Genomic DNA, 12,984 nt, shown 5'->3' on the forward strand with positions numbered 1-12,984 from the left:
AACAAGGCCAAACATTCAAGGGTATGTAAACTTTTGATCAGGGCCATTTGGGTGATTTCTGTTATCATTATGATTTAAAAAGGAGCCAAACAACTATGTGATAATAAATGGCTTCATATGATCTTCATATGATATGATTTTTGCATGATCAGTCATATTTTCAAAATCAATGCCAAAATGTCACAATTTCTGCCAGGGTATGCAAACTTTTGAGCACAACTGTATAAGACCAGGTTGAAATCCTTCTACATTAGGAATACAATAGAAACAAGGGCTCAGAAAGAGCCAGAGGCAACTCTTTTCCATCGCTAGTTTTCTCATGCTCTCTGTCACACTTTTCCTTTATTTATGGACTTACTCTTTCTTTCTGGACAGCAGAAGGCAGTCATTAAATAGGTGGAGGTACACAGGTCGAGTGGTAAGTTTAAATTTTGACCCAGATATACTCAAGTTCTGTGTGTCCACCTCTAAAAGTTCCCCGTGTTTGACCAGCCAGCGAGACTGAGAGATGAGTGGGAAAATCTAAAAAGAAGGAAGTTATCATTGCATATTTACAAGTTTCTTGTATTAGTAACTGAAATTTCACTTTATGTGCATAATACACCAGACATACTGAATGTATACAAAAACATGGAAATGAATGTTTGATGCTGTTTGCATGGTACCTTGCCCTCAAAGTGAATTTTCTTATTTAGATGAATTAGTTCTTCCATCCTCTTCATGGACTGCACACTGGAGTTACATTCCTTTATAATCTAGTGCAGCAGATGAGGGGGTTTTATTCATTGATCACATTTAGATTTCCATTTATTTTAATGTTATTGTAAATCATTGTTTATCTCACCTTTTTCAGCTCATTTAGAGCTTTGGTGGCAGTGTCCTCATCCCGAGATCCAGGAGTTGTTCTCTTCAAGATATTCTACAACAGACACACAGGGAATTTCTTTGATGGGGTACCATCTATGATTCTTATGAGGCTTGTTCTAAGGCAGTGGATGATTGATGTCATTAAGCAAGAGGAGATGATAGCATACCTCCACCAGCATTTTTAGGCGTGTGATCCTTTGAAAAGGAAGGATAAGGAATGATGTAAGAGGCAGCCTCTGGCATATGGGGTCCTCTTCCAGACGGGCAAGGATTCCAGGGAAACGAGGATTCTCTTGTCTAAGAAAACAAAGTAAGCATGTACACCTCTTAACTATGGCATTAATGCACCATATACATTTTTCTTAGTATTTCTGCTTCTCATTAGGTGGCACTGTTTACAAGAGCCGCTGATAGGTCTTTTCCTGATAGGCTTGATTGGTGACATAGGGCAGATAAACCCTCCGCAGTGCTGGACAGTGTCCAAGGACAATGTCACACACGTCAAAACGCAAAATGTCCCCTTCTAACCTATGCTCCAGATCTTGAAGAAACCTATGGAAGGGGAAAATTGAAAGAGAAAGAGAAGAGATGGGTGTTTAAGCTGGAACGCAGCAGTACTTTAAAAAAACACGGGTGAAACTAGCAAAATTGCAGTTACTCTTCATCTTCTCACCAGTCTCGCCAATTTTTTCTCACCTCTCACTGACTTCTTTCACATCAGGAAGTTTGGAGAAGAGCCACTGCCTCTCCTGGTTCCCAAGACATTCACACAGCTCAGGAGACATCATAAAATGGTCGACCGCAATAGACAGGCTTCGTATGTATGAGGCCTCTGATGTCACCAACTCAAACTTGGCCTGAAATGAGAAATCAAGTAAAAAAATATTGATTAGCTCCTGTCCCAGTAAACTGTGTTGGTAAATGAAGAATAAAAACATGATCGGAATGTGGAGTCACCTCCTGGAGTTTGCGCTCTTCATTGCTGAAGTTGTCCAGTTGTCCACTCATCCGAACATCAGGAATATCCTGCCAAAGAGAGAAGGTGGAGCCTCGTGATGAGCAGAATGAACTGGATGGAGAAAGGTTGCCAGGGGACACAGATTCCCCTCTTTCATCATCAGTTCCAGGCTCCGACCCCTGCTGCCTCTGTATCTCTCTGTTAATAGCAACGTCACTGTATTCCTGATACAAAATCACTGAAAGAATTGACGAGTGAGAGAGAGAAAGAGATAAATATATAAATAAATACAAAAATGTTGATACAAAATACTTTCGAATTCTTCATTTATCAGACGTACAGTTTGGCAGGAAGCGTGATAGGCGTTTAAAGCTACTGGGAGGACTGTCTGCATCTTCATCAATGGAAACCTTTCTCATACTGTGAAGAAAGGATAAAAAAAAGTTAAAAATAGAATGGGTTATCACTCTATTTGCTGAGGTGTACTTTGTTGGTACTAGTGAGGGTTAGATCTACCTCTGCTTGGAACTCCTCCGGTGTAGTGGCAGATTACAGTCAGAAGAGGGCAGTGGTGGTGCAGACCCCACAGGACTATGTGGTGCACTGTCACTTGATCCCCCTGAGAAGCGCTGTCTGGAGTTGGGTTTGTCTAAAAACAGAGAAGGAAGAGAGAAGGTTTACAAAAGGGACCTCAAACATTTAGTATTGGGTGTGTCATATTGACATTACATTACGAGACATTCACAAAAAAGTCTTTGATTGAACTAATCAGTCCTGATGAGTTACTTACAGTCTGGGCTGAGGTTTCCAGACAGGTGGCGGTCCCGCGAGGCCACTCGAGCAGAGAGGGACTTTCCCAGCTTAAGGGTAAAGGAGTTTTTCCTCTGGGAAAGTTGCAGACGGGAGATGAGCTCAGAAGCAGAGAAGCGCCTGCGCTCGTTGTCTGCTGAGCGGGAACGGGAGAGAGGCGGCAAGGTCCCATTGTTGGGTGCAGAAACTTCCAGAGCCCCACAGTCCTCCAGGCCTAGACTCTGCCTGCCCTCATCATTTACACCCACCTCCAATCTGGAAACCTCCTGAGAGGGATCTAAGGAGGGTTTTGGAGGAGTTGGTATGGAGAAGTCTTCATCTAGATTTGGGAGAGGGCTGGAACTCTGAGATGTGGGTATGGTACATCCCACCATGCTGAGTCCCCCTTCTACGAATGATTCAAAGGATCCCGGGAGCATGTAGTCACACTCCAGGCCTGGGCTGCTGAGAGACCTATCGCTCAGGATGTCTGGCGAGTACACTCTCATCTTGCGCCCTGTTTGTGACATGGCACATTAAGTGAGGAAAGGTACAACCGCTTGTCACATTCACCTCTAATTTACCACCATAATTTCAATGGGACACAAACAACCATCTTAGTGTAAAAACACATCTGCAAGAGCCTTGGCGTGGTATATTAAAGGAATAGTTCACTCAAAAATGAAATTCTATCATAATTTACTCACCCTCGATTTGTTTCAAACCTGTAAGACTTTCTCTGATGCGGAACACAAAAGGAGTCATTGTAACAAATAACGCGGTCTGTCTAGTCAATACAATGGCGGTCGATAGTAGCTCATTTTAAAGCTCAAAAATGACTCAGAATAGTTCATGTGACTTGTGCATCATATTTCAAGTCTTCTGAAGGCATAAGATATGTTTTGGTGAGAAATAAACCAAATGTAAGTAATTTTTCGTCTGCAATGTGTGTAATGAGTGCCATGATAAAAGCTGAAAACAATGCAATCTCACATGAATACGCATGCCATTGTGACCGAGCTACTCTTATGCAAAACGGAACATATGAATGCACAATGGACATCAAGATTTTCACTGGTAAAGTTGTTTTTCACCACAAGCTATTGTATGCTTGGAGATATAAGACAGTGAGATATAACGCAAAACTGCATAAACTACTTTTATGATACTTTTGGGTACTTTTTTAGGCTTTAAAGTTAGGTACTATCCACTGCCATTATATTGAACAGATGGACCGAGATATTCATTAAAACATTTCCTTTTATGCTCTGCATAAGTAAGTCATACAGGTTTTTTGGCATAGGTTGGGAAAATTATGACAGAATTTGACATTTTGGATGAACTGTCTCTAGTAGAATTGCACTATACCACAGCATATATACCGTACAAAATATTCAACATTAACTGGGCTCATACTGCTTCAAGAGTTGTGGAAGTACCCTTGCCCTATGATAAACTGATTATTTTTTAATGTGGAAATGTAGAAAGAATATGTCATGATACAAGTACAGTAAGTGAGACTGGCACTTACGTACGGACTTCTCCTTTAAAGATCCCATTGAGGTGCGTCTCTGTAGGCAAAATGGGTCTGGACTTTGGAACTCTAAGGGGGAAGAGGGGGAAGAGGGGGAGCTCTGATGCTGAGAGTCCAAAGAGTCCCTGTCCCCCAAGACATATGTAGGGGACAAAGGCAAAAATAATCCTCTAGAACCGAGGCTCTTAATTCCTGGTTCAGAATTTTCATAACCTGTCTCAGGTACTTCAGTAATAGGTGTCCATGTCTGATCCTGAGCCACCTCCACATCATTGCTGTCCTGGGTCAAATAATTGTCCAGTGTTGTGTCTGTACTCCCATTCTTGGCAAAGTCAGAGGGTCTGTTTCCTTTGCATCTGACAGGCTTGGAGCAAGGAGAGGAACTATGCTTTTCTGGTGTGTGTGATTGGAAACCATTAGTGCTAGGCTGTTGAAGTTCAATGAACGCCAATGTCTCCTGCTGATTCTGCCGCAGGAGAGGCCTTCCCTCCCGAGAGTCGCTCAAAGCCTGGGTCTCAACTGAGCCTGGGAACCACATGTCAGAGCTCTCCCCTCTGCAATGGAACACTTGGAGGTGAGGCTGAAAATCAAGGGGAGGAGACAATCCATAGCCAGGTAGCATGGCTCAGGAGGCACATGGGTACTGCAGAGCAAATGATAAAAAAAGAATAGAAGATACTAACTCAAATACAGATCAACCCAGAATCTGCACCTACAAAAACTTTGCAGAAAACTCTGCAGAATTTCAAAGTTCAATACACTCTGTGCCCTTTTCATAATCATTTATTAAATATTTTGGCTAATTGTAGCTATCAAAAAGCTTGTAAGTGACTCTCAGCAAACCACGTTTAAATCCATCAATGGGTCATTGACAAATAAGGTTTTCAGAGGAGATCAAAATTAGAAATCTAAAAATCTAGTTTAAACACATGTATCAAGTTTGTAGAAATGTATTCTTTGTGTCCATGTTGGTTTCATACATTTTTGAAAAACACTTATAACATTTACAAAAAACAAAAAAATATTTAATGACTTCAATATCAAGTTCTGTAACCATCAAATAAAATTAATTACAATTATTTGGTTGCTCTTTAATAAATGTGAATGTACTAAACGTAATAATTTATAAATAATAATAATTCAAAAATTTTTCAAGGGAAAAAAATATTTCTTACAAAAATCATGAATGTTTAGTCACCAATATCAAGCTTTTCTTCACGCACAGTCATGAGGATCTAAAGGGGTTGCCTCATTTTTATGTTTTTTTTTGTTTGTTTGTTTGTTTTTTGTTTTGTTTTGTTTTTTTCACATGAAAACAGAATGGCTACTTGCATGTTGGTTACAGCACAAGACTTTAATTTGGTGGACTAAGGTTTTTCAGATAATAATATGATAAAAAATAAAAATAAAATCCAGAAATAATAATTAAAGATTATTACAAATTACTTACACCAACATTTGTTTTTGTTTTTCAAGAATTTCAGCTTTTGTTGAGACTTTTATTATTATTATTATTATTATTATTTTACTGTCCCCAGACAGTTAAACCAATTATAATAAATATCAAAATAACTTTGGATTCAGACAATGAAAATATGTTCATCATCATAGTAGCGGTGTATTCAAGTACTTGCTTTGTGTGAATTGTATTTTTTATGTATTTATGATTAACTTAATAGATCTGGACAAAAAGAAAATAAGCGTCACATCACTGAACCTAACACAACACATTTTACATGTTTAAATCTATACACATAACACAGTTTACCTTGTTTAAATCTATTCTGTAGAATTTTCCCAAAATCTGTGCTGAAAATATGTTGAAAAATGTCTGGGCATGTTTCCAGATAACCTTTGTCTGTTTAGACAATTCTACACTTGTGCTGAAAATTCAAAGAACTTAAATATCCTAATCAAGAGTATGCAAATCATATGTACTGTTAGTGTGCTGCATATGATGTCATATTCCAAATGTAAATGAAACCTTTTCTGGGTGTGTACATGCAGGTCTTAAGAGCCTTATAAACACTACAGTAACATTTCTTCTGGACTTGAACAACTTTTGTATTTCTATAGTTACACAAAGAAGATTATATCCCTCTGGCCAATGTTTTTTGCTGTGCAGATTTATGCCCAGTAAAGCTCTGCTTATCTCTGCAGTTTTTGTGGATTTGGCGTTCCTCTGTGTAACTGGGTAAAATTAAGTCTAGCTGAAAATATTGGAAGCTCTTCCCCATAGCAGGCTTGGCTCAGTCGCTGTGCCTTCCTGTTCTAATTAAAGAGTGCAGCATGCAGCCCTCATCCCCTGTACTTAGCTAAATCATTTACAGCCGGATCTCTTACTCCAAACATAGCTGCTCCTGTACTTTAGTTTTGCATGTAGATTTCAGTTACATGAGGACACTCACATGAGAGCTCTCCAACTATGATAATGGGCAAAGTGTCTAGTCTTGCAAGCAGCTGGAGTCATGTGGATTACTTTTATGCTGCCTTTGTGTGATTTTTGGAGTGTCAAAATTTTGGCACCCATTCACTTGTATTGTATGGACCTACAGAGCTGAAATATTCTTCTAAAAATCTTAATTTGGGTGCTGCAGAAGAAAGAAAGTCATACACATCTGGGGTGGCATGAGGGTGAGTAAATGATGAGAGAATATTCATTTTGGGTGAACTATTCCTTTAAAGCAAAATAAAGCATTATTTTTGTGATAGTTTGTGACTATCAATTGCAAATCTCTCAAACAATCTCAAACTCTTGTACCCTTAAACAAATATTTGCTGTACCTCCATTTCCTCATAGGACACAAAAGAACATGAGTATTCCCCCATCTCAATTTCTCTCTGAATGCAGAATGTACACACAATTAATTCTCTCCTTTCCTCCACTGCATGATTCATCATGATTCACAAGCATAAGTACTACCACACATTCTAGCATACAATTTTGAAAAGCCCAGAAAACACACAATCTGACCCCTCTTCCCTGATAAAAACCATTCCCACATCTGCACAACAAAACCCTAAAAACACAAAGCACAAATGGGTTACCTGTTCTTCACTCTAAACAAAGGCTCCCTTTATTTCTCCAGATGGGGAACGCTGTTAGGTGCACAAGAGATTTGAGAGTTAAGGAACAAATCTAAATTCCTCTAACACACACACTAAATTAAAAGTGCAACCAGTTTAAAATACTGCACAGACAGATCGTGATTAGTTAAAGATAAAAGACTGACACTTAAACTGGGTCAAGTTTGGTAAGTTTAAAGTAGCATTTGGCTGACAGCTGACTGAGCTCACAGAAAGAAACAAAAACAGCAATTTTAGTGTATAATAGTAATAGCTGGAACTACAGTGGTGCGGGACACACCACACTGTGCAAAACGAGCAGACATTATATGAAAGAAACATTTGAATGCATGTGGCCTGAAAGCCACAGTGTGTCCAATATACGGAAACATTTGAGTAGTAATTGCATTAGTTTACTCACAACTAACCCACAACTTAAACCTAACCCTAACGGTACTTAGACCATTACTGCGTTCTTTCACTTGCATCTTTGCAAATGTAGTAGATACATGTGATGTACACATACAGGTATGTATGAAATACATGTGATGTCAAAGGCACAGCACAGGTAAACATTCCAGCCTGATCTCATGAAAACTGAATTGCTTTGGTGACATAATTTTTGCAAAATGATATGACATGGTTCCTTACAAGTATTGTGGCAATTCCGTGGTGTAATGTCCACTGAGTAGCACTCTTAGCAAGTTGAGTTTTCTCCCAAACAGTTAAGGTTTTTAATGTTAATGCTCTACCGATTTTTAAATGAACTAAACCTACCTTACTACCTGAAATCTTAAAACCTGAACTAACCGATAGTGTCATAAAAAGCAAATGTAAGATGAAAAACAAATGAGGTTTTCAGGGTTAATGTTCTACCGAGTTATAAAACAACAAATCTTATCTCCCTATCCTAAACCTTAAACCTAAACCTAACAGATAGTGTCATAAAAAGCAAATGGGAGATGAAATACAGAATAGCCGAAGCAACCACGTCATCTTATGACACTTTCGGCTTATGTGTTAACTCACGTGCTGTTCGGGACTTGTACCCCAGTCCTTTGCATCACAAGTGCAACACTCTATCAGTTAAGCTATCACACAATTTGTTTGCACTTGAACAAGCTTGTAAATGTAGTTGGTTATGTAATGCAAACATTAAAATGTATCGCCTTCATGCAAAATAGTAAAAGTCATGCACTAAAGTAAAAGTTAGATGTCTTAAAATTACATTGGATGAGGAACAAGTTGAAAAGTAAGTGTTTATGAATGGATAATCTGTCATTTTAATTGTGATTTGTGTGAAAGGGAGTATAAGTCATTGTTATATTGGGACCTCAAGTGCTTATTGCACCAGGAAACTTCCACGATACGTTCAACGAGCCACTTAAAACTCATGTTGCAAAAATGTAGCTAAAGTAACGTGATTCTATGAGACCAGGTTGGAACAAATAGCGCATTGTGGCGCTTGTCTGGAAATCGGCACATTGGGTCCGGTTATAAGCAGAAAAACATTTGGAACTAAAACACTGATTTTCTGTGTTATCATGTTGTGACAGTGGAACAGCTAACTAGTAGCACACAGAGCTGTTGGAACTGTTGTAAAGCATAATTTTATAACCCTGTACATGTGCTATACAAATGAAACGTACTGTACAAAGAGCCAAAGTGATTTTGTAAATGCTCCACATAACCATCACTATAAAAAAAATATGATAATACACTACATTAAAGCCCATTATGATATGGCTATATACCATACATCCAATTTCATCTCTCACAACTAATACAATTTTCAGTTAAATCCACTATATCATTTTCAGTGTTATTAACATGTTATTTTTGGATGTTTTTGTCTTTTTTGTATCTGTTTTCCCTGTAATTTTGGAGGGCTCCTGTAAGTCAGGGCATCTACAAAGTAAATGAAAAGAAAACTAGTATCTTCTTCACTGTAGTTGCAGTTAAAGAAACATCATTCCCTCTGACATGCTGCAAAAAATCAAAACAAAACAAAAAACATGCAGAACAACATGACTACTCGAATATGTAATATAACATGGTATTGAGCATTGTCAGAGTCAGGAACAATAGATACACAAAGATACACAAAGAAGAACTGCACATTTCTTTCATAGTGTAGCTGTCTACACAGATGCTCTGCACAGCTGTAAAGCATAAATCCTACTGGGAAATAACCTACATCATAATTCTGATAAATGACTGCAGACAAATTTGTTGAAGATACAACTCCAAATTTTGACTGAAAAACACACATGCCCCTTTTCCCTCTTAATGTCCTAGAATATTGACTTGCTGGAGCTCAGGGTCTAACAGTGTGGTGTGATGGGCTTTCTGTTTGTGTGTTATATTGTTCTGAGGTAAACTCACACCACTGTTCTAATTGGTCTGTGACAGAAAGCTCAGATTCAGGGTGTATCAAGGCATCTGCTATTCAAATTCAAATGCCTAATTTTTAGCTCCTGCAACTATGCCACACAGCTTGAAGGCAAGATACAGGTGGTGACTAACAATATGAAGACATTATTTGTCAAAGATAAATCGTTACCCCATGAGGAGTTTCCTTTCATGAACTGGCCTTAAAATCATACGGTTTTGAACTTCAGATGCTATCCTGACTCTGGATGTAAGGCTCTGCTGGCTGACTACATTCTGGGTAAAGTGTTAATTTTTCTTTAAATAATGGAATGGATGAAATTATAATGGACTACTAATATCCAGGGTTCCCACACTTTTGGGACCATTGAATTTCTATGATTTTTCTAGTTGTTCATGATTACTGGAAAACACTTTTTTTATTATTATTATTTTATAGAGATTGCACTCACAAGAAGCAAAGGTTTGTAGCCAATGTAATATTTTTGACCTGAGCTAGTAAACTAGACAAGTGTATATAAATAGGTTATAACATGTTATGTATTGGTCATTTCTGACCTGTTTAAAAACAGTGAAAAACTAACTTGTATTTGGTCAAAATGCCTTTGGATTCTCCACAATAATTAATAAATAAATATGTAAAAAAAAAAAAAAAAAAAAATATATATATATATATATATATATATATATATATATATATATATATATATATATATATTATATATATTAGTACATTTAAATATATCCAATGTCAGGGTGTTTTGGGTTACTAGGGCATTGCTAGGGCGTTGCTATACTAGGGAATTACTAAATGATTACAAGATTATTTGCTTACTGGCTTACCGGTTGTTTGGAATTAACAAACATATCCAACATCCAGAAAAATACAACCAGGAAGTGAGACTGTATCCTTGTCCATCATGGCCATCAGGTGAGTAGATAGATCCCTTGAACTAAAATGTGCTCCAAAGTCTGAAAATCAGTGTGTAACTCTAAGATGTGTCACTACCGAACACATTCTCTGCAATTAAAATTTTTAGGGTGTTAATCTAAAATATTATGTTTTTATTTATGTACAACTGTTCAAATCTTAAGATCCTTCTCTTAAAATGAATAGATGAATGTAACATTTTGTGACTTCTGAAATAATCATGTCTGTTTCGGTAGTGACAATTTAATTATAATTTTAGCTCATTTTAGCTAATGATTACTAGGAAATAATCATACTCCTTGAACAGTTGTACCAACATAAAAAACATAACATGTTAGATTAACTACCAGAGAATGTTAAGGAATAGCAGAGAATGTGCTCGGTAATGACAGTTCTTGAAGTTACAAATTGATGGTTCAGATTTTAGAGCACATTTACTTCAAAATGATGGGATCCAACTTCTTGTCCATATGGCGATAATGGACAAGGATGCAGTCTCACTTCATGGTTATGGCTAAAATCATGATCAGCCAATGGACCAAAACTTTTTGTGTTTCAGTAGTGATATGAAAATGTGGGATAGTATTTTTAAATAAATTTGAATTTACGTGGGACAGGCACATCCTAATAGAAAGTACTCTATAAATTATGATTTTGTATATATTTAGCTTAGTATTATCTCAATTAATGCCTTGGGTTTAATAGATCATAATATATTCTTATGAATATCCAATATCTAAATGCTTAATTGTTTTTGATTTCTTTTTTCTTTTTATTGCGGGAGTGCAGTTTGAACTAATTCAGTAGAATGGCCCAGATATGTGTGGTGACATTTTTAATGGAAGACTATGGGATATTTCAATAATTTTTCTTCTGCCGGATGGGCATTTTTATTCTGAAATAAAAACTCTTTTAGAATATAAACCATGATTCTGTATTAGTTTTAAACATATAAAATGTGTAAGTATTCCAATAATCAGATTATGTTACTCAAAATGAAGGGTTTATTACCCTTACCTACCTTTACTACAAACTGTAGTCTACCAGGTCATAGGTTTTGTCCTGAACAGAACAATTATTTGGAAATTTTCTATAAAACAGAGGAGTTAAAGATTCTATTATTTTCCATGTCTTTTCCTGCCCTTGAAATAACCATTTTAAAATCCCCTGATATTTACAGGTTTTCCATGCCATGTTAATATAACTATGGGAATTCTGTTAATATGTGAAGGTATTGTTCTAGAAGAGAAAGAAGCAAATTAATTTCAGAGATTATGGATTTAAAGGGATAGTTCACCCAAAAATGAAAATTCTCTCATCATTTTCTCACCCCACCATCCCAAATGTGTATGACTTTCTTTTTCTGTAGAACACAAACAAAGATTTTTAGGAGACTGTCTCAGCTCTGTGGGTCTATACAATGCAAGTGAATGGGTACCAAAATTATGAAGCTCCAAAAGTACATAAAAACAGCATAAAAGTAATCCATAAGACTCCAGTGGTTAAATCCATGTCTTCTGAAGCGATATGATAGGTGTGGGTGAGAAACTTTCACTTTCACATTCTTCTTTTGTTTTTGGCAATTTGTATTTTTTGCACGTATCACCACCTACTGGGTAGGTAGGTGAATTTATAGTAAAAATGGTCTTAAATATTGATCTGTTTCACACACACACCTATCATATCACTTCTAAAGATATAGATTTAACCACTGGAGTCTTATGGATTACTTTTATGCTGCTTTTATGTCCATTTTGGAGCTTCAAAATGTTGTTACCCATTTACTTGCATTGTATGGACCCGCAGAGCTGAAATATTCTTCTAAAATCATTGTTTGTGTTTAGTAGCAATGAGAAAGTCATACACATCTGGGATGGCATGAGAGTGAGTAAATGATGAGAGAATTTAAATTTTTGGGTGAACTATCCCTTTAAATTCTCTTGGGGTGAGCGGGGACAGCTGGAGGTGGAGAACACTTTGTTTGTGTTTGGTGTGGGGCCTGATCCCTCAAAGTGCCTGAGGCCTTCTTCCACCTACTCCATCAAGACAAACACTGAAAATCCCTTTTCACCTTCACAAAGCATTGACATTGCCCTAAACCCTTTCAACACTAATACAACAAAGAGACAAAACTGTAACAACACCTGGTATAAGGTTTGACTCTAACAAGCTGAATTTCTTTGTACCATTTCACACCATCTTTTCTCTTCTTTTTTAAAAATGTTTTATCCCCTTTTCTCCCCAATTTGGAATGCCCAATTCCCACTACTTAGTAGGTCCTCGTGGTGGCTCAGTTACTCACCTCAATCCGGGAGGCGGAGGACAAGTCTTAGTTGCCTCCACTTCTGAGACCGTCAATCCGCACATTTTATCACGTGGCTCGTTGTGCATGACACCAAGGAGACTCTCAGCATGTGGAGGCTCATGCTACTCTCCGTCATCCATGCA

At 37.4% G+C, this 12,984-nt stretch overlaps 1 protein-coding gene across 2 annotated transcripts in view; it reads right to left on the reverse strand.

The window, feature by feature from the left end:
- The window catches only part of LOC127418990 (rho guanine nucleotide exchange factor 19-like), a 39,371-nt gene that overhangs the window by 7,995 nt on the left and 18,392 nt on the right, over nt 1-12,984 (reverse strand). For both annotated transcript variants that reach the window (XM_051659985.1, XM_051659986.1), the window contains exons 2-12: nt 4,146-4,791; nt 2,616-3,131; nt 2,342-2,474; nt 2,166-2,245; nt 1,825-2,063; nt 1,564-1,724; nt 1,267-1,419; nt 1,035-1,164; nt 845-919; nt 666-755; nt 359-522 (exon numbers count right to left, since the gene is read on the reverse strand). In XM_051659985.1, coding sequence (XP_051515945.1) covers nt 359-522; nt 666-755; nt 845-919; nt 1,035-1,164; nt 1,267-1,419; nt 1,564-1,724; nt 1,825-2,063; nt 2,166-2,245; nt 2,342-2,474; nt 2,616-3,131; nt 4,146-4,770 — 2,366 coding nt within the window. In that variant the 5' untranslated portion in view covers nt 4,771-4,791. The remainder of the gene's footprint in view (nt 1-358; nt 523-665; nt 756-844; nt 920-1,034; nt 1,165-1,266; nt 1,420-1,563; nt 1,725-1,824; nt 2,064-2,165; nt 2,246-2,341; nt 2,475-2,615; nt 3,132-4,145; nt 4,792-12,984) is intronic.

Source organism: Myxocyprinus asiaticus, chromosome 28, assembly GCF_019703515.2.
Source record: "Myxocyprinus asiaticus isolate MX2 ecotype Aquarium Trade chromosome 28, UBuf_Myxa_2, whole genome shotgun sequence".
Classification (NCBI taxonomy): Eukaryota; Metazoa; Chordata; class Actinopteri; order Cypriniformes; family Catostomidae; genus Myxocyprinus; species Myxocyprinus asiaticus.